The following is a 20,424-nucleotide window of genomic DNA, read 5'->3' on the forward strand; positions in this document are numbered from 1 at the left end:
CCCCGCCCCCACCTCCGCGCCCCCCCACGCAACCCCCCACGCACCCCTTGGTGAAAGTTCTCGGGCTGCCATTGGCTGTGGCTGGGGGTGGATCCGGAACCTGTTCGCTGCGGAACCTTCGGCTCGCGGCTGCAGTTGGGCGGGGTGCGTCTTTGTGGCGTGGTTTCCGGGCGGCTCTGCTCCTTTGCAGGCGGCGCTGTGTTCCGAGCGGCAGGCAGCCATGGCCCCGCGAGTGTGGCGTCGGCGGACACTGGAAAGGTGCCTGAGGGAGGTCGGTAAAGCTACCGACCGCCCGGAATCCTTCCTCACGTAAGTGCTCGGAGCCCGGGCTCTGGTGCGGCTCAGGACTCGCGTGGGCGCGGGCTGCGGGCCCCCGGCAAGTTCCGGAGTAGGGGGAAGGCAAAGGGAAGGGGAGCTCCCTTTTCCTCAGATTTCAGGTAGTTTACGCTCCCCTAGCCTATCACACTTTTTTAGATGGCTAAGAGCTGTGTAGTGTGGATCTCCCAGTCATGTGCTGTTGAAATCAAGCTAACTGGGTTATTACTGTTTCGAGGCCTCAGTTGCCGCACCCCCTCCCCCCCCGCCAGACGCACCGGGTGGATTGCTCTTTTGTCCATGTGCTCCCAGAGCACCCAGTGCTTACTTACTCATCAGACTTAATTGAAAGTATTAACTTGTCGCTTATCTATCCACCCCACGACTTGAGCTTCTCGAGAGTTAAGGCTGTCTTTCGTCTCCCTTCCCAGCATGAGCTCGTGGTATTTTGTTGAAAGACTGTGAAAAGATCTAGGAAATTATGGCTCTCAGATTTATATTTGAAACCCGACCTTGAGGCTCACAGCAACTACAGCCATACACTCTCAGCATCTCAAATTTAGTATATCCAAAATGAACTGTTGGTTCTGTTTTCTCCCTGTCCTCTGCCCTCCCTGAGATCCTTTCCCCATGCTCACCACCTGCCTTCCCTATCACAGTGAGCAGCACCTCTGTCTTTCCAGTCCTTCAGACACGAAACTAAGCTACTTCCTTGATGTCTTCCTTTTTTCTCAGTTCTACATCCAGTTATTAGCAAATCCTGTCAGTTAGTTCTTCGAACTATACTATCCTGAATTTGACTATTTCTCACCATATTCACAGCTGTAATCCCAGCGCAGTTCTGCATCTTTTGCCCGGATGCCTGCATCAGCCTCCTGATCACCCTAATTTCATTCCTTTTCCTTGACAGGCCTTCTTTCCAAAGCATAAATTTAAATCATTTTGCTTCTCTGCTTAAAAACCTTCACTTCTAAAATGACAAACTCTTACGTCTGAGACCTTCACAATCGGTCTCCCACTCACCTCTCTAACCTTCCCTTCTGTCTCCTTCACCGCACTCCAGCCAAGCTGGGCTTTCTGCTCCTCAAACTCAACAAGTGCGTTTCTGTCTTAGGAAATTTGTTCTTGCTGTTTCTTCTGCCTGGAGTACATGTTTCCACAGCTTTGTAAGACTGTCTCCTTATAAATAGGTATCATCTCAGATGTCACATCCTCAGCGAGGTATTCTCTGACCACTGTTACCAAAGCAAGTGTTGACCATGGGCTGACTGAATGGAGTGGCCTGTAATATAGCAGAGTTGAGAATTTAAGGTTAAGATTCACTCTCTGTCTTTAGGCAAATAGATCTGTCATGGTGTCCCTGTCTAAAATCCAGACAACAGATTCACAGATACTTGGTTGACACCTTTTATATACTAATTTGGTTCTTTGGCAAGATAATACACTGTTGGGGGTCAGAATCTATACATACTTAAAATTGACATTTCATGTGCAGCAACCTGGATGGACCTAGAGAATATTATGCTTGGTGAAGTCAGTCAGACAGACAGAGAAAGACAAATACTGGGTGTTATCACTTACATGGTGGGATCTAAAAAGTAATACAAATGAATGTATATAGCAGAACAGAAACAGACTCACAGATATAGAAAACAAAATGGTAGTTACCAGTTGTGCGGGGGAGCAAGTTAGGGGTGTGGGATTAAGAAATACCAACTACTATGCATAAAATAGATAAACAACAAGAATATATTGTATAGCAGCGGAATTGTCTTGGCCATTATTTTGAAATAACTTTTAATGGAGTATAATCAGTAAAAATACTGAATCACTGAAACTAATATAATATTGTAAATCAGCCATACTTCAATTTTTTTAAAATTTGATTTTGCCCAAGAGTTGGGCTTTTTAAAAAAATTCTGAGTGCTGTGAAATTGTTACCTATAATTATAAATCTAATTTAATTCCTCCCTGCCCCCTTAATAGCATTCAAGATGAACTGGCATCAAAGTTTACTTCTTTAACAAAAGCACTTTATGACTTTAATAAAATACTAGAGAATGACAGGAAACGTGGAAGTCCTTTACAAAGACTGATGATAAATAATTTTGATGATGAGCAGATTTGGCAACAACTGGAATTGCAGAATGAACCAATTTTACAGTACTTCCAGAATGTAGTTAGTGAAACGATTAAAGATGAAGACATCAGTCTTCTCTCAGAGAATGAGGTGCAGGAGTGTGAAGAGGATGCCTCAGAGATGGAGGCCAGTGGTGAGGAGGACCAAGAACAAGATTTGGAAGAGGAGGAAGAGAAAGTGTCAGACCTGAGTGGTGATGATCCTGAAGAGGATGAGAGAGCTATAAGCTCAAGCAAATTGGATCTGAGGAAAAGCCCAGATTTCAGTGATGAGGACTCTGATCTTGACTTTGATATCAGCAAATTGGAACAGCAGAGCAAGGTGCAAAACAAAGTGCCTAGGAAACCAACAGAAAAGTCCATAGTAGATGATAAATTCTTCAAGCTCTCTGAAATGGAGAGCTTTTTAGAAAACATAGAAAAGGAAGAGGAACAAAAAGATGATGAAGAGGAGGATGATATTGATTTTTTTGAAGATGTCGATTCCGATGAAGACGGAGGACTGTTTGGAAGTCAGGATCTTAAGGTAAAGTTTTGGGAGAGGACAGAGCATTCTTTCTGCCTCCTCAAATTAGATGGGGTTCTGTTTCTCCAGAAGAGGTTTAAAATACTTCAAAACTCACCAGGGCATAAGTGAAATATTTAGATCAGTTGAAAAAAAAAGACTGGAAAACTTAAACCAAAGCTATTGTTTCCTTATCACAGAATACTTGTTTTGTAGCCTCAGAACCACAGTCACACATGTTAGAGAGATTCAGAATTTTCCCTCAAACATGGATTTTCATCAAGCACTAGAAATAAGAGTGAAAGGAAGGCATTTGTATACTTTATTTAGGCAGGGATATTTTGGAAATAATTGTAGTTAGAAGATTTAGAGAGAAGAATATCATGCTCTATCTAATCAGTCATAAATCAATCTATACTGCCATTCAGTTTGTTGTGGTCTAATAGTTCTTAGGGTTTTATGGTAGCGTTTTTAGTTGCCAATTTCCCCTGTACAGTGTGCATACACATTTATGCATGATTTAATGTATTTTTCTATCCTTGGTTTAAGGTCTTAAAAGTATTTATGTTTTAGTCAGGTAAAAGTTCCAGAAACCTGAAGTACAAAGATTTCTTTGATCCAGTTGAAAGTGATGAAGACATAGCAGGTGTCCATGATGATGGTGATGAACTGGCTTCAAGTGAAGAGGAAGAAATTGCTGAAGAAGGAGAAGAAAGCTTTTCTGAGATGTGAGTATTTTGAATCCTTTACACTGTAAGCTGGAGGTACCCAATCCTATTTGTGTACTCCTAGTTGTCAGCTGTGATTGTCCTAAGAACTGGGATTCTCTAACATCAGAGAGTAGATTCTCTAAGATCAGAGAATCTCAGGATAGCCAGAGGAAAGTCTCCAAATTTGAAGGGACGTCAGAGATGATCTAGTGCAGGTAAGCGTCACTGGCACTAGCACGCAAACCCTTCTTACCAGGAGCTCTGATTTGTTTTTTTGTGTCAGTAAAAATACCCTGTTGTTAACTTAGGTGAGATAAGTTTGTATTATAGATTGATGAAAAATTTGTTTTCTGTATTTTGGACACTTTGTTCTGTTTCACCTAAATAATTCCTTCTGTTCCTTAGTAACTGAACGACTTTAGAAGTTCTGAATATTTAATTGCGTTAAGTCTACAAAAGAAGAACTTTAATTACTAAGTTTGTTTCTTTTTGTTTTTCTAATGGAAAGTGGTGTGTTTCCTTTCATAAGTGTTTTGGTCTTACAGGGATGAAGATAATGACCTTGAAGAAAGTGGAGACAGTAAACAACATGAAGAAACCTTGAAAAGAGTGACATTTGCTTTGCCAGATGATGAGGAAACTGAAGATACAAATGTCTTAAATGTACAGAAAGACTCTGATGAAGTCAAATCCTCTTTTGAAATAAGACAGGAAAAGGTAATAATTAGAAATTTTAAGGGATTTTTTCATATGCTTAACATGACTGTGGAAATCACAGACTACTAACTAATCTACCCTGTTTTGTTTTTTGTGTTTTTTTTGGTGGAACACTTAACTGTCCTTAAAAAAAAAAACCAAAACAAAAATCTTGCAGCCGCTTTCTGTAGCACACTGTATAGAGATAACCATGTGGGAAGCAACTAATTTGCAAAAATCAATGCTGCATTTCCCAACCTGTGGCTTTCAATCTGGGGCCCATCTGTAAAACTTGTTTCTTTTCTTTCTCCGTGCTGTCTTTATATCTGGGGCATGTTTTTCCTAACTAGCTGTCCTGTGAGCCTCTCCTGGTAACTGTTTCACCTGCTGTTAAGGATACTGCCTACCTCAGATGGCTTCTGCGAGTTGCCAAGTAGCCAGAATTTTAACTAATACCATCTCAAACACATCTTCCAAAGTCGATAAAAATTATTTCCTTGTGAGAATTTCAGACGAACAAAATGTTATTTGAAAATAATAGATACAGCCTGGCTCCAAACATTTGGCTTTTATCATTTAACTATCTTAAAATTAGATCACACAATTCGAAGTGAGACTAGGGAAATAACCAAAGATACCAAGGATATCAAAAGAATCATTTTAAAAAGAGAATCTGGGGGGACTTCCTTGGTGGTCCAGCAGTTAAGACTCCACAGTTCCACTGCAGGGGTCGCGGGTTTGATCCCTGGTTGGGGAACTAAGATCCCACATGCTGCATGGTGCGGCCAAAAAAAAAAAGAGAATCTGAGTTAAATACATGATTATCAGATTGTTCCCAGAAGAAAAAGTCTTAAGAAAAAAAAAAATTGGAAGAAAATATGAACTTTGTTCTTGAGTTAGTGTCCTTCCCTCCCCACACCCCTGCAAAAAAAAAAAGAGAAGCAGGTTTAGTTTTACTGGGGAATTATATCAAACCTTCAAGAAGTAGATAATTTAGTGCTGTTTGATTAGTTCCAACATATAAAGAGTAAAGCTTCCAAACTTTTCTTGTGAAGCTATTGTAACATGAATACCCAAACCTGACAAAGGTAACATTAAAACATGCACAGTCTCTCTTATGAATATTGATGCAAAAATCCAAAATAGCGCAATGAAAGAATAATGCTACCACAACCAAGTGGGTCTCATCCTCTTGAATCAGGATTAGGAAATCTATTAATTTAATACTTGTTATAATAGGTTAAGGAGAAAAACCATATGGTCACCTCCATATATGTCAAAAATGACATTTAATAAAATTCAATATCCATTCCTAATTTTTTTTTTTTTAACTTCTAGTGGAATACAAACACATCTAGCCAAAAGGTGCCATCATGCTTAATGGTAGAATTCTAGAAACATCCCTTTAAAATCAAGAATAAGACTATTCCCATTACCACTATTACTGTTTCCACTGTTACTTAAGATTCTTGTAGGAGTGTTATTTAGCCAGGACAACTACAAAAGAAAATGATAAGAGGTGAGAAAAACTGAAGTGAAAGCGTTAATATTTGCAGAGAATACTAGAAAAACCAAGCAGATGAATTGAAAAGCTATTAGGAAAAATAATTCAGTAAGGTAGCTGAAAAGGCTGGCATTTTATACACTGTGAAGTCATTATAGATGCCGCCTTTTTAGAAGTCAGAGATAATTTGGATTGTGGGTGTGGAGTCAGGAGGGTCAGGCTCCATCAAATATTGATGTTCTAATTAAAAATTACTTAGTCTTGGAATGCTCTAATAATTAAAATTGATAGTGGCTTGTGAATAAATAGGTCGTTTGACTAGAACAGAGCCCAGAAATATACCCAAATGCTGCTGGGAGAAGTAAGTAAATTATAAACATGGCATTCCAAATCAGTGGGGGAAAGAGGTCATCCACAGCTACTCATCCCACCTCAGGGGACGGGAATAGGAGGTCACTACTGGCATCATTAAAAGATGGCAAGGACAAAACAGAATTGTGTTCAGGAACAGTACATTTCTTGCTCTCCCACTATTAAAAATATTAGTTGCTTTTACTCAACTATAAGTCTAGTTTTCTTCCCTAAACATGTAGTAACTCTTTTTGTCTCTTAGATGAATGAAAAAATTGCATCTTTGGAAAAACAGTTGTTGGAAAAGAAACCTTGGCAACTTCAAGGGGAAGTGACAGCACAGAAGCGGCCCGAGAACAGCCTCCTAGAAGAGACCCTGCACTTCGACCACGCCGTCCGTATGGGTGCGTGCAGCCACCGGGCTCCTGCAGCTGTTCGTGTCTGTGCCTTTTCTGTGGTTTTCATAGATGTGGAGTAATATTTCTTTTCCCCAAACTTTTTAAAAACTTGTAAACATATAGAAAAGTTGAAAAAATAGTACAGTGGACATATGTATGCCATTCAGCTGGATTCAGTAGTTAAGCTTTGGCCATATTTGCTTTCTCCCCCCATTTATGTGTGTGACTGTGTGTGTGTGCACTTTTTTTCCCCGAGTCATTTGAAAGTAAGTAGCCAATATCATGACACTTTAGTCCTGAGTACTTTTATTTTTTTCTAAGAACTAAGACATTCCCCTGTACAGCCACAATACCATTAATCCACCCAAGAATTACTAATATACTAGTGATGCCTAATGTATAGTCCGTAATCAGTCCTGCTAGTGATCTGCCTACAGCGCCTGCTGTCATTGTCCAGTGATTCCAGCCAGAACCCTGATTATCTCATTGCATTCTTTCTTGTACCCGTTAAGTCAAAATGAATTTCTATTTTATTTAGTGCTAGAGAATGGAAAAGAGGGGGCAAGTCCCCAGGCGCATGGGTTAAAAGTGTTAGCATTTGCTACCATATGTATTTTGTAGTTTTGTGGTTCTCAAATTGCAGGGAGCATCAGAAAGGCTAGTTAAAACACACAGAGGTATCCCTTTTTCTTCCTCACTTTCTGATTTAGGAGGTGTGGGGTGGGCCCAGGAATTCGCATTTCTAACACGTTCCCGGATGGAGGTGATGCTGCGGTTCAAGGACCACCCTTTTCGAACCACTGCTTAGTTTCTATATACCTAATGAGTACATGTCCTGTTTCCTTTAGCACCTGTGATCACAGAGGAAACCACTTTTCAACTAGAAGATATCATTAAGCAGAGGATAAAAGATCAGGTCAGTAAGAATGAAATTTAACTTAATTCAAAATTCACTGAAATGTTTAGAAATATGTAAGAATATTTTGGGAGTAGGAATAACACTCTTTATTTTCATAGAGTATTTGTTCTATCAGTTCTTCATTTAAAAGCCCTAAGTCTACACCGGAAGTGTCTTTGGCCTTTGTTGTGTGGGTCACTGCCGTCACACAACAAAGACGGGTGTCGTGCCTGAGGAGAATGGGATGACCAAAGAGTTTTTGTTTAAAACTTGATCTTATTTTGTAAACTTAGAGTAAAACTTGGGTACATGACACGTACACCAAGAGATGGCTTTTTTTTTTTTTTTTAATATTTATTTATTTATATGGCTGCATCAGGTCTTAGTTGTGGCATGCAGGATCTAGTTCCCTAAACAGGGATCAAACCCGGGCCCCCTGCATTGGGAGCGAGGAGTCTTAACCACTGGACCACGAGGGAAGTCCCGAGATGGCTTTATAACATGTGTCTGTTTGTTTAAAATAGGAAGGGTTTGAAGGATGGGTACTGTATGCAGAAAATCTTTAAATTTGAAATGAAGCAAACTCTTGTCTTGACTGTTGAGCAAACCACGATGAGGAATTGTGGAGTTCAAGTTGGTAACCAGGAGAGAGACGTATTTAAAACAAAAAAGGGTACTTGAGTGATGCCCTCTCTGCATAATACTTACTGTGACTTGAGTAGTCATTTCAAATGGTGAAAATGACTTCCTTTTTGCTGCTGTTTGCTTTTGCTTACTCTGGAAAGATAATTAACATTCCAGTGGAAGATTCTTTTTTTTTTTTTTTTTTTAATTAATTAATTAATTTTTGGCTGTGTTGAGTCTTTGTTGCAGCGCACAGGCTTCTCACTGCGGTGGCTTCTCTTGTTGCGGAGCACGGGCTCTAGGCGTGCGGGCTTCAGTAGTTGTGGCACACAGGCTTAGTTGCTCTGTGGCATGTGGGTTCTTCCCAGACCAGGGATCGAACCCGTGTCCCCTGCATTGGCAGGCGGATTCTTTTTTTTTTTTAATTTATTTTATTTTATTATTTATTTATTTATTTTTGGCTGCATTGGGTCTTCGTTGCTGCACGCAGGTTTTCTCCAGTTGTGGCGAGCTGGGGTTACTCTTCATTGCGGTGGCTTCTCTTGTTGTGGAGCACAGGCTCTAAGCCCGTGGGCTTCAGTAGTTTGGGCATGTGGGCTCAGTAGTTGTGGCTTGCAGACTCTAGAGTGTGGGCTCAGTAGTTGTGGCGCATGGGCTAAGTTGCTCCGCAGCATGTGGGATCTTCCCTGACCAGGGGTCGAACCTGTGTCCTGGCAGGCAGATTCTTAACCACTGCACCACCAGGGAAGTCCGTCCAGAGGAAGATTCTTAAGGGAGCCTAGAAAGAAGTTACAGATTTTATCTGTCAATTTTTGTTATGTGTGTCTTTCATATTTTAGGCTTGGGATGATGTCGTACGTAAAGAAAAACCTAAAGAGGATGCATATGAGTATAAAAAGCGTTTAACACTGGACCATGAGAAGAGTAAGTTGAGCCTTGCTGAAATTTATGAACAGGAGTACATCAAACTCAACCAGGTAAGGACGCTGCTAAGGCAAAGCCGTTGTCTTTCAAGGAGGAGAGGTGGAGAACCACCTCTGCAGGTTCTGCCTGCTCCTCGAAATGTGTGAAATACCGAAGTCTTGAACTTTGGGGTCACCTTGTTTAGTGTGAGACAGAGCATGCTAGGAATGGAGGGGATGTAGTATTCCCACTGAGTGTCAGGGGCAGAGGGGATTTGTTTTGCAGTTACTCATTGGTCACCTGATACTTTCACAGCTCATTATTAACTTTCCAGCAATTATGCTACAATTTAAAAACCATTTCTTATTTGTGCTTTAGAAGTTGTTGATAAATTTTATAAGATTATTTGTGAATTCCTTCATGTATTTAGGTCTGGTGAGTTTTTGGTTGTTGTTTCTTTTTACTTAGAGTGTTAAAAAAATACTTTTAGTTAAATAGGACAAAGTCATATTTCCAAAAATGTTGTATTCCCAATATAACAAATTGAATTATTCCTTCACATTTGATTTGCTGGGAATGTGGTCAGTATGTGCCTGGGGATGAGGTGGCATTTTTATTCTGCAAGCGTATTTAAGATTCCATCCAGATTTTGTTAATTAATGCCACTTAGGCAGCACCAGCAGATAGGGCCCTAATGCCACTGTGAAGCTGAAGAACTGGAAGGATTGGAATTAAAATTTTTCCCCGCTGCCTTGCCACCCAAGGTGGTAGTTGAAGGGAGATGTGTACAACCTCAGTCAATGCTTAGTGAAAATCCAGCTACTATGAGGAGATTCAGTAAATACAGAAAGTATTTGGTAACCATGAGAGGTAAAAATGAAATTATGTAGCTCGTATCAGGTCTTTAAATGATAGTTTTATTTCTGTCTTGGACATCAGCAGCCAGTTCACAAGTTTTTGAGTGTGGACTCAATTTAGGCTAATCCTAGACTCATTCATTCCATTAAGAGTTAGTCTGGCAAGGATGATCTGAATTTCCTGAAGTTTGGCAGCTGCCCTGGAGGGAATAAGCAGAGTGCTGATAAACAGCATGTGAATGAACCTTAACCCTTAGATCTGTGTGTGTCAGGAAGATGCTGGATGTCAGATGCATTATTTCACAGATATAACCTGGGATGAGGGCAAAGGACGTGGTTAGGATTTTAAAACGTGTTAAGTTTTTTTTTTTTAAATGGGCATGAAGTTGAGTTTTTAAAAATTTATTTATTTATTTATTTATTTATGGCTGTGTTGGGTCTTCGTTTTTGTGCGAGGGCTTTCTCCAATTGCGGCAAGTGGGGGCCACTCTTCATCACGGTGCGCGGGCCTCTCACTATCGCAGCCTCTCTTGTTGCGGAGCACAGGCTCCAGACGCGCAAGCTCAGTAATTGTGGCTCATGGGCCTAGTTGCTCCGCGGCATGTGGGATCTTCCCAGACCAGGGCTCGAACCCGTGTCCCCTGCATTGGCAGGCAGATTCTCAACCACTGCGCCACCAAGGAAGCCCCTGTGTTAAGTTTAAGGAGTAAAAAGCAGTAGTATGTGCTTGGACATGGCTGGAAGGGGGCACTGACAGACACTGGACACACAGACCTGGGTGTGTCTCTGGCATTAGGGTAACCGGGGTAAAGAGCCAGTTGCTTCCCAGTGGTGAGTGGTAGTGGTGGTAGTGGTTTTTCATGGGTTCATCAATAAGTAACCAAACAAAAAATTTTGGCCTCTTAGAATAGCATTTTGGGCATGGGGAAAGAGAAGTATGAAATTTACCTTTTCTTAGTGGATTGAAAACTGCTGTCAATTTTTTCCAGTGTGATTTAATCAGAAAAAATCTTTAACAAATTACATATACATTTGTCCCTGCAATCCAAATGAATACTTGGATAATTTTACAAAATCTTCATTAACTCCTTAGTTTTGTTTTCTGCTTTGTTTCTTGTTTTTAATTGAGTTGTGATTCACATAACAAATTAACCATTTTAAAGAGAGCAGTTCAGGGGCATTTATGGTGTTGTGCAACCACTACCTGTATCTAATTCAAAAACATTTTTGTCGCCCCAAAATGAAACCCCACACCCACTAAGCAGTTACTCCCGGTTACTCAGTCACCCCGCCCCTGACAGCCACCGATCTGCATTCAGTCTCTGTGGATTTACTTACTCTAGATATTTCATGTAAATGGAGTCATGCAACATGTGACCTTTTGTGTCTGATGCCTTTCATTTAGCTTAATGTTTCAGGATTGTGACGTGTCTGTAATTTATCCCCTTTTTTATAGCTGGATAGTGTTCTGTTGTGTGTGTACCACGATTTACTGATGCAGTCACCGGTTGATGAGCATTTGGGCTGTTTCTGCCTTTTGTGAATAATGCAGCCATGGACATGTGTGTCCATGTACTTGTTTGAGTACCTGCTTTAATTCCCTTGGGCATATACCTAAAAGTGGAATTGCTGCTCCTATGGTGATTCTCTGTTTAACTTTTGGAGGCACTGCCAGACTCGTTTCCACTGTGCCTGCACCATTTTACGTTCCCACCAACACTGCCTAAGGGTTCCGGTCCGTCCGCAACCTGGACAATACTTGTTATTTTCTGTTTTGTTTCTTTTTAAATAGCCATCCTAGTGGGAGTAGTTTAGTTACTGACAGAAGTAAACATCAAGGGAACTAAATTGTACGTTCTAAATGTTAGTGGTATGGTTGCGACAGCTTCTCAAGTGCACGTCATGTTTCTTCTTGGGTGGGTGCTAGTGCCGCCCTGGTATTGGTGACTTTGATCTTGCCTTGGAATGTTTCTTTGGAGCTGAAGCCTGGCGACGAGAAACTGGTGATACCCTTATCGGCCTTGAGTGTTTTGTCCTGTGATACCTGTGATGCTGCTTAGTCTGATAATGTTGAACTTATTTCCTAAGCAAAAAACAGCAGAGGAAGAAAATCCAGAGCACGTAGAAATTCAGAAGATGATGGATTCCCTCTTCTTAAAATTGGATGCCCTCTCAAACTTCCATTTCATCCCTAAGCCGGTAAGTGTGTTTACATCTCAGCGAACAGGCAGAGCAGATGTGATTCCTCTTTGAGTTTTTGTGAGACTCGTGCTTTATTTGGTTTCAGGATACAAACCTGCAGGAATTCCCCATAAATTACAGGCAGGGCCTCCCATGAGGAAGGCTCGTGTCTGGTCCCATGACAGTTCTGGCTCCGCCCTGCTGGTCCCTGCCAGACCCTTGGCCTTAGCCACGGGGTCTCCTCATTTCCCACCCTTCTTCCTTGTCTGGTCTCTGGTTGCTTGTGTGATGGTCTTGGGAGCGGGTGTGGTATCTGTCCCTGGCGTTTACTGAGCACCTGCCACCTGTCAGATCAGGTCCGTCATGTCCACTAACTCTTAACCCGCAGAACCTGAGGCAGATACTACTCCTTCCAGTTTGCAGATGCAGACACCGAGGCTTCGGGGCGGGGGGTGAGCCCTAACTCCTGGGCCCTTGCTCCCCCCGCTGCATGCTGTTCCCCCTCTGCCTCTGCGGCCCCCGCCCAGACAGCTCAGCGCTCATCTGCTCCTCAGCTCCCTCCTGCTCACCAGCTTCTGCGAGCCTGCAAAACGTGCTGCACCAGCCTTCTGGCACTTGCTCACCCGTTGCCCCCTGGGGTCACTTGTGTCGTCTGGAAGTGGGATGTCGAGCGTCAAGGGCTAGTCCAGAGTCAGAGACCCGAGTCTGTCTGCCCCTCAGTGGCTTCGTGATGTAGGCAAATTGCCTAACGTTCTGTCTGTACAGAGGAGGTGGTAACCTCCGAGGTCCTTTCCGATCCTTTGATGGTCAGGTAACTTTTCCTGTGTGAGTATTTGGTCATCACCTGCTTCTTTGTTTTTGTTTAATCTTGGTGTCCTTTACATGATGGTACGTTTTTGGTGGTGGGGCCCATCTTGAGAGTCTCAGAGTGCTTGGTCTGACCGTGTATAGTGAGCAGGTGAAGAGAGGAGAGGGATGTCTCCACCTTCTCGGCCAGCAGGTCCTGCTGTGGAAAGGTCTTACTCATGTGGAGAATGCGATCCCTTCCCTCCTCACAAGGTGCCGCGGGACGTGACTCCTTCCCATCCCTCTGGTCCCCGTGGTTTGCTCCCCGGCCACCCTGGTCTCCTTCCTTCCCTCCGGGCCCTTCCCTCCGGGCTCTTCCATCTGTAGGGTCTCAGGTTTGACACCTCCTCTTCCCGCATCTGTCTCTGCCCTTCTCCCTCATAGCCCCGTGGCACAGGTGCGCTCATTGGTGGATGGTTCATTGCTCACTACTCGTCTTCAAGCCCCACAGTTGTGTTTTTTTTGCGGCTGTGTTTTTTTTGCGGTTGTGTTCGTCACACCAGCCTGGAGCCGGCTATGGGGAAGTCCTCAGACATCCCTTGGAATCTTGGGCCACGGTATAAAAGCCTTTCTTATTTTTTTCCTTGTCAGAAATGTCATTTCTGGTCTGGCTTCCTCTTGATATTGCTTTTTTCTTATTCAGGTTGGTATTTCACAAGCCATCTCCATGACTGTTAACCAGTCATCAGTCTCTGTTATTTTTTGGGTTGTCTCCATTTTCTCCATATTTCTCTTTAAATTGTGGAATGGAACACAGCGCTCCTAATAAGTAAATGAACAGTGGTCCAGGGGAAGAGATGATTTCTTTCACACTCTCACATTCTCCTCTTATTTAGAGTCCAGGACCCTGTCGTCTTCAGGGCTTGTTTTTGTTCCTTATGAAGGATCCTGGGGTGCATATCTGCCGAGTTAACTGAAACGTGGGCAGGACTGTGATGGGAAAGTGAGCTTGTGAGGCGGGCAGCACTGTGCTTTGGGACAGAGCCCGGTCTCCTGGGGCTCAGTCTCGTGTTCGCTCAGGACACCTACTCTTTCCCACTTCATCCTTTACTCCGCTGCGGACCCCGTTGCCCCCGCATCGAGATGAGCAGGACTAGTGTACAGAGCAGTAGTGTAAGTCTTCCATGACACCGTGAGTGGGATGCAACCATGGTAATTTCTGAATCCCGTGGGCAGTTCTTTCAAGAATAAAAAAAAAACTAAACGACAAACAAATGGCCCTTCAGTTAGTGTTGCATTCTTTCCTCCTGTTTTTATAATTTGTAGGTTGTGTTTATTTCAGTACTGTCTTCATTTTCCAAAACAACTTAGTATCATTTCATATTTCTCTTTATAGCATCTGTTTTTAGTTGCTGGAACATGTTCTGATAAGCACCTTTCCTAGCAGCTTTTTCCATGTATTTCTTATAGTGAGCTTTTTTCCTATAACCAAAGGCAAGATAACATTTACAGACACCAATAGATTCTGTTAAATGGTGGATAGGATTGTTTGAGAATATACACCTACATGGCAGGTGGAAATAATTTACTAACAGATGAAAAAACGTGTGTTTGAATATGGCAGACGTGTCCTGCAAAAGTATAGAAATAATCTCCATGAAGTATTGTATGTATTACACTTCAGTAGGTTCACAATTTAAATATTTTATGTGAGGACCACTTCTGACTTCCTGTTAAGTGTGTTGTCTCTTTTCTAGCCTGTTCCAGAGATTAAAGTTGTGTCGAATCTGCCAGCCGTCACCATGGAGGAGGTCGCCCCAGTGAGTGTCAGCGATGCAGCCCTCCTGGCCCCAGAGGAAGTCAAGGTGAGAAGACAGTGTTGAAGCTTTAAATATCTGTTTATAAGTTGGTCGTTTATAGTCAGATCTCCATTTAAGCTTGAGCTTGTAGTCTTTATTCTAACATATCTCAGCAGTTCCCAAGTATAATCAAATTAATAGTATAGAATATTCAAATACGAGTCTTCTGTAATCAGGTATTATTATGAGATACAGATTGAGAAATATTATAAAAGCTAATTGTAAATATGCAACATCAGTATCTTGTTATAATTCAGTTTGAATATTAGAAGTTTGCGGTTAATTAGATGTTAGCTTAGGTGTTAGGTTTAAAACAAACTGCATATATTTAGCAATCCTTTGATATTAATCAGCATTTCCCCCTTTGTGTTGTATCCATGTAATGCTTATCAGTAATAGCATTTGGATCTTGGAAGGAGTTGGACATACCACATGCAGGCTGTCCCTGCCTTGTGAGCATGGGAGCTCTCGCCTTGCACAGTAATGGTGGCTTCTGCTGGGGCCTCGGCCTCCTGGCGCCTGGCAGCACGGCCCTCCTTTTTTGTGCTCATTTGCTTTGCTCCGCCCACACTCACCCCTTCACAGCCTCTGCCACCTCTGCTAGGCTGGGCTGGCAGCAGAAGAGAAAAGGGAGGAAATGGACCCTCACCAGCTAGGTTTCCTGCCGTCAGCCCCCCATGGCTGCCAGTAGCTCAGAGCTGGGCTGCTGCGGGCAGGTCACTGCAGCCCCGGCTGGGGTCTCCGTGCTTCTCCAGGAGGGACAGCCTGACGCTCCTGCTCTCCAGGCTGCCTTTGTGAAGGAGTGTTGGGACTGAACTGTCGCCGTCAGAGAACGCAGCCTGGGTCTTAGAGAGCTGAGTGACCAGAGCCCTTCAGAGCATAGGCGGGGATGCTCTCCTTCTCACACTTGGCCGTTGGTGTACAGCCCATCAGCCACATTCCGTGGAGTTGCTTCTCTTCTAATTTCCTGAGTTGTTAGGTTAGATTAATGAGTGTGTTTATGGTTGTTTTTCAATAGGAGAAAAATAAAGCTGGAGATACAAAAACAGCTGCTGAGAAAACAGCTACAGACAAGAAACGAGAAAGGAGGAAAAAGAAATATCAAAAGCATTTGAAAATAAAGGAGAAAGAAAAGCGGAGAAGACTTCTTGAAAAGAGCAACCCAGACCGAGCAGGAAAATACACCAAAGCAGTAGCTTCCGAGAAGTTAAAACAGCTGACCAAGACAGGCAAAGCTTCACTGTTAAAGGTGAGGATGGGGCAGGAAAGCTGCTGGAGGGGGAAGGGGGAGCGGATGGCAAGCTTTAGGTGATCTGGGTGGCAGAGTAACCGAGCCAGCCACTGCTGCCCACCTGCGGAGGGGAGGGGACGGGAGAGGCCGTGGGGACTGGCCGGGTTTCTAATGCAGGGTCCTCACGGTCACCTGACATTGTGAGACCATTGTTGCAGTGTAAAATGTATATAATATCTCTGCACTAACTGGTGTAAGTTTTCATAATCTTGTCTAGTTCTTTTTTATATTTATACTTTGATGCCCTGTTCTAATCATTTGGTTTTTTTCGTCTTTAAGCACACATCTTACAACATGAACTTGTATTATTTTTAATTGCAGGATGAAGGTAAAGACAAAGCCTTAAAATCATCACAAGCATTCTTTTCTAAATTACAAGATCAAGTAAAAATGCAAATAAATGATGCAAAGAGAACAGAGAAGAAAAAGGAGAAAAAACAGGATATTTCTGTTCATAAATTAAAGCTGTAACAGATTTTGCATATAATGTAAATAGTAACATGTAAGCTTATATTCTGTCATTGTTCTGTTTTGTAATAAAATTTTGGAGAACTTTTCTTTGCATGGACGGCAGATGTTTGCGAAGAGCAAGCCTTCATCTGGGTATGTGGCGAGACCTCTCTTCCCAGACCCTCCCCACAGTGTGCCCACCCCAGGCCCGGCCGGTGAGGGAGTGGGCCTGCAGGCTGGGAACCCCATCACAGCCAGCTGTCCACAGCGGAGGTCCTCACGTGTCTTCAAGAGGCCTTGATTTTCTTCTCCCACTGCCCTGTCATCCTTTCACAGAACAGTGGGATTTCCATGTGTGTGCCTTACATTCTTCCCCTTAGGAAGTGATCTCATGTCATGTGAGAGGAGGTGAGCTTGCTGGGAGGACAGACTGGCGGTCCTCGGAGCCTTCCACGACCACCGGGTGCTCCCTGTCTCAACCTCCCACCCAGGGAAGACCACCTTTTGTCTGATAGGGTCTCACATTATGCTTTTTTAAAAAATTTATTTTATTATTTTATTTTATTTTATTTATTGTTTCTGGCTGCGTTGGGTCTTTGTTGCTGCGTGCAGGCTTTTTCTCTGTTTGTGGCGTGTGGGGGCTACTCTTTGTTGCAGTGCACAGGCTTCTCATTGTGGCTTCTCTTGTTGTGGAGCACGGGCTCTAGGTGCGCAGGCTTCAGTAGTTGTGGCACGTGGGCTCAGTAGTTGTAGCTCATGGGCTCTAGAGTGCAGGCTCAGTAGTTGTGGCGCACGGGCTTAGTTGCTCCGCGGCATGTGGGATCTTCCCAGACCAGGGATCGAACCCGTGTCCCCTGCACTGGCAGGCGGGTTCTCAACACTGCACCACCAGGGAAGCCCTCACATTATGCTTTTGGTAGAAATGCCTTAAGCCTTACGTGGGTAGAGGATGAGAACAAAGCTGAAGCTGAAGCAGTAGTGAAAGCCCTTCTGTTTCATCATCAGCGGGACAGTCACAGCTGTCAGCAGCCTGCAGGTCTGTGGTCTGTGGTCCTGCTGACACAGGAGCTGGCCCCTCAGGGTGCCCCAGTCAGTACTGAACTGTCATTTGTTTCAGGTCTTATTCAGGACACAGTTCTCTCCCCTCATGTGCCTTTGTCTTCTAAACAAAACAGTTGGAGTAACCACCTGGTCTCCCTCTAGCCTTAGTGAAAGTGTCAGGATTTTTAGTGGTGATTGGAGTGGCCCTAGGAGTTGCTATTTTCTTCCTAAAAACAGTTTGGGGACTTCCCTGGTGGTCCAGTGGCTAAGACTCCACGCTCCCAATACAGGGGACCCTGGTTTGATCCCCGGTCAGGAAACTAGATCCCACATGCTGCAGCCGAAGATCCTGCATGCCAACGAAGATCCTGCGTGCCACAACTAAGACCTGACGCAGCCATATAAATAAATAAATATTTAAACAAAACAAAAAAGTTTTCCAGTTCCCACTCATGGCTAGCTTAGTTCTCTTTCCCTTGATTATTATTTTTTTAACTTTTATTGGAATATAGTTGATTTACAGTGTTGTGTTAGTTTCAGATGTACAGCAAAGTGATTCAGTTACATATATGTGTATGTATATATTCTTTTTTTACATTCTCTTCCATTATAGGTTATTACAAAATACTGAGTATAGTTCCCTGTGCTATAGAGTAGGTCCTTGTTGGTTATCTATTTTATATATAGTAGTGTGTATATTTTAATCCCAAACTCCTAATGATTATTTGTTTCATAATAATTTGTCAGGATCAGGATGTTTGATCCTGGAGCGATGATTCATTTTTATCTGTCCAAGTTTGATACTTGCAGAGTAAAGTCACTTAACCTTCACATTTTCCCCCCACATCTGGGTGAGATTTATCAATCCATTTGCTTCTTTAATATCACATTTGATACAAAGATTATATTCATTCTAAATATTTGATTTGTGCCAGGCACTGTTGTAGGTACCAGGGTTATAACTGAACGAAACAGATAACAATTCCTAACCTTATGAAGTGTGTATTCTGGTAGAATATTTACATACATTTCATTTTCTATATAAATTAGAAGCACAATAGAACATCTGTGAAATCACCTTTTATCTAAAAACAAAACAATGCTCTATCTGCTTCACTCATCTGTGTAAAGAAGTAAAGAATTACCACAGTTCTGAATTTCACATTTATCATTCCTTTGCATTTGTTATATTTTACCATATATTCACATATCTATAGTCAATGCATTGTTTAATTTTACTAATATGTGAATTTTATGAAAATAGAACATTATTTCGATGGGTTGCTATTTCTCTGTTGACATCCCTCAAATTTATCCATAATCCTATTCATTCATTTTCACTGCTGCATAGTATTCTATGAATATACTACAGTTTTATTTAACCATTCTCTTGAAGACATTTGTTTCCGGTTTTACACTATTATGAATAATCCCATTTGAACATCACAGTGCTAGTGTAGGCTCTAGCCTCTAAGGTATTTTAGAATCGCTGGGTAGGAAGTCCAAAATACAACGTGGCATTGTTTCTCAGAGTTTTACAAATTTGCACTTAATCATATCTTTGTCAGCACTTGGGGGGAATTAAAATTTTTTTTTGCTATTCTGGTAGGTACAATATGATGAATCTGTGTGGTTTTAATTTATGTTTCTCTACTAATGGGATTGAGCATTTTGTTATGTGTTTATTTTCTGTATCATTTTTAATTAGCTTTTTTTCTTTTTTTAATTAATTTTTTTGGCTGCATTGGGTCTTTGTTGCTGTGTGCGGGCTTTCTCTAGTTGCGGTGAGCGGGGGCTACTCTTCATTGCGGCGCACGGGCTTCTCATCGCCATAGCTTCTCTTGTTGTGGAGCACGGGCTCTAGGAGTGTGGGCTTCAGTAGTTACAATATGCAGGCTCTAGAGCGCAGGCTCAGTAGTTGTGGCTCACAGGCTTAGCTGCTCCGCAGCATGTGGGATCTTCCTGGACCTGGGCTCAAACCCATAACCCCTGCATTGTCAGGCGGATTCTTAACCACTGCGCCACCAGGGAAGTCCCTTAATTAGCTTTTAATTTTCGTATTTTAAAGTTACAGGAAAATTCCAATAAATTTAGCCCCATTGGCTTTATTATTCTTTCTCTTTTTTTCTGAACAGTTTGAGAGTAAGTTGAAGACATCATGGACCTTTACCCCTAAATACATCATTATGTATTTCCTAAGAATAAGAATAATCACTTATATATAACCACAGTATAATCACCAAAATCAGGAAATTTAACATTGACACAATGCAATTATGCAATCCACAGTCCATATTCAAATTTGTTAGCTGTCCCAATAACATCCTTATAGCTCTTTTCCCCAGTGCAGGGTCATTCCAAGGTCACTCGTATTTAGTTGTTACATCTCTAGCTTCTAGTAATCTGGAACAGTTTCTGAGCCTTTGTCTTTCTTAACTGTAAGATTTTTCAAGTATACAGGCCAGATTTTTAAAGAATGTCCCTCAAAATTGGATTTGTCTGTTTTCTGATGATTAGATTCAGGCTAGCATTTTTGGCAAGAAAACCATAGCAGTAATGTGTCTTCAGTATCTCATCAACAGAGGTTTGATATCCATTTGTCCCAGTGAAGCTGGTGAGGAGAATGATTAGTTTGTTAAAGTGATGTCAGGCTTTCCCACTATAAAGTTATCATTTCTTTTTAATAATTAGTAATTTATGATGGAGATACTTTGATACTGTAAATACCCTGCTCCTCACCAAACTTTCACTCACAAATTTGAGCGTCCACTGATGATTTTCTATCTCCCATCATTTCTTCTGTATCTATTGACATTCTACTGCAAGGAAGAGCTTTCCCTTCTCATTTATTTATATCAGTATAGACTCAGGTTTCTATATTATTTAATGTTTATGATCCTTTCTTATCACTTTCGA

At 42.1% G+C, this 20,424-nt stretch overlaps 1 protein-coding gene across 1 annotated transcript; it reads left to right on the forward strand.

The window, feature by feature from the left end:
* The first annotated feature begins 152 nt into the window (after positions 1–152).
* Positions 153–16,573, forward strand: MPHOSPH10 (M-phase phosphoprotein 10). The gene is made up of 11 exons (XM_007167502.2): positions 153–309; positions 2,302–2,980; positions 3,533–3,687; positions 4,215–4,386; positions 6,483–6,624; positions 7,467–7,534; positions 8,980–9,117; positions 11,989–12,099; positions 14,625–14,732; positions 15,745–15,975; positions 16,339–16,573. The coding sequence occupies exons 1-11, from the start codon at positions 221–223 to the stop codon at positions 16,486–16,488; spliced, it is 2,043 nt and encodes a 680-aa protein (XP_007167564.1). The 5' UTR covers positions 153–220; the 3' UTR covers positions 16,489–16,573.
* The last annotated feature ends 3,851 nt before the right edge of the window (positions 16,574–20,424 follow it).

Source organism: Balaenoptera acutorostrata, chromosome 3 (assembly GCF_949987535.1).
Source record: "Balaenoptera acutorostrata chromosome 3, mBalAcu1.1, whole genome shotgun sequence".
Classification (NCBI taxonomy): Eukaryota; Metazoa; Chordata; class Mammalia; order Artiodactyla; family Balaenopteridae; genus Balaenoptera; species Balaenoptera acutorostrata.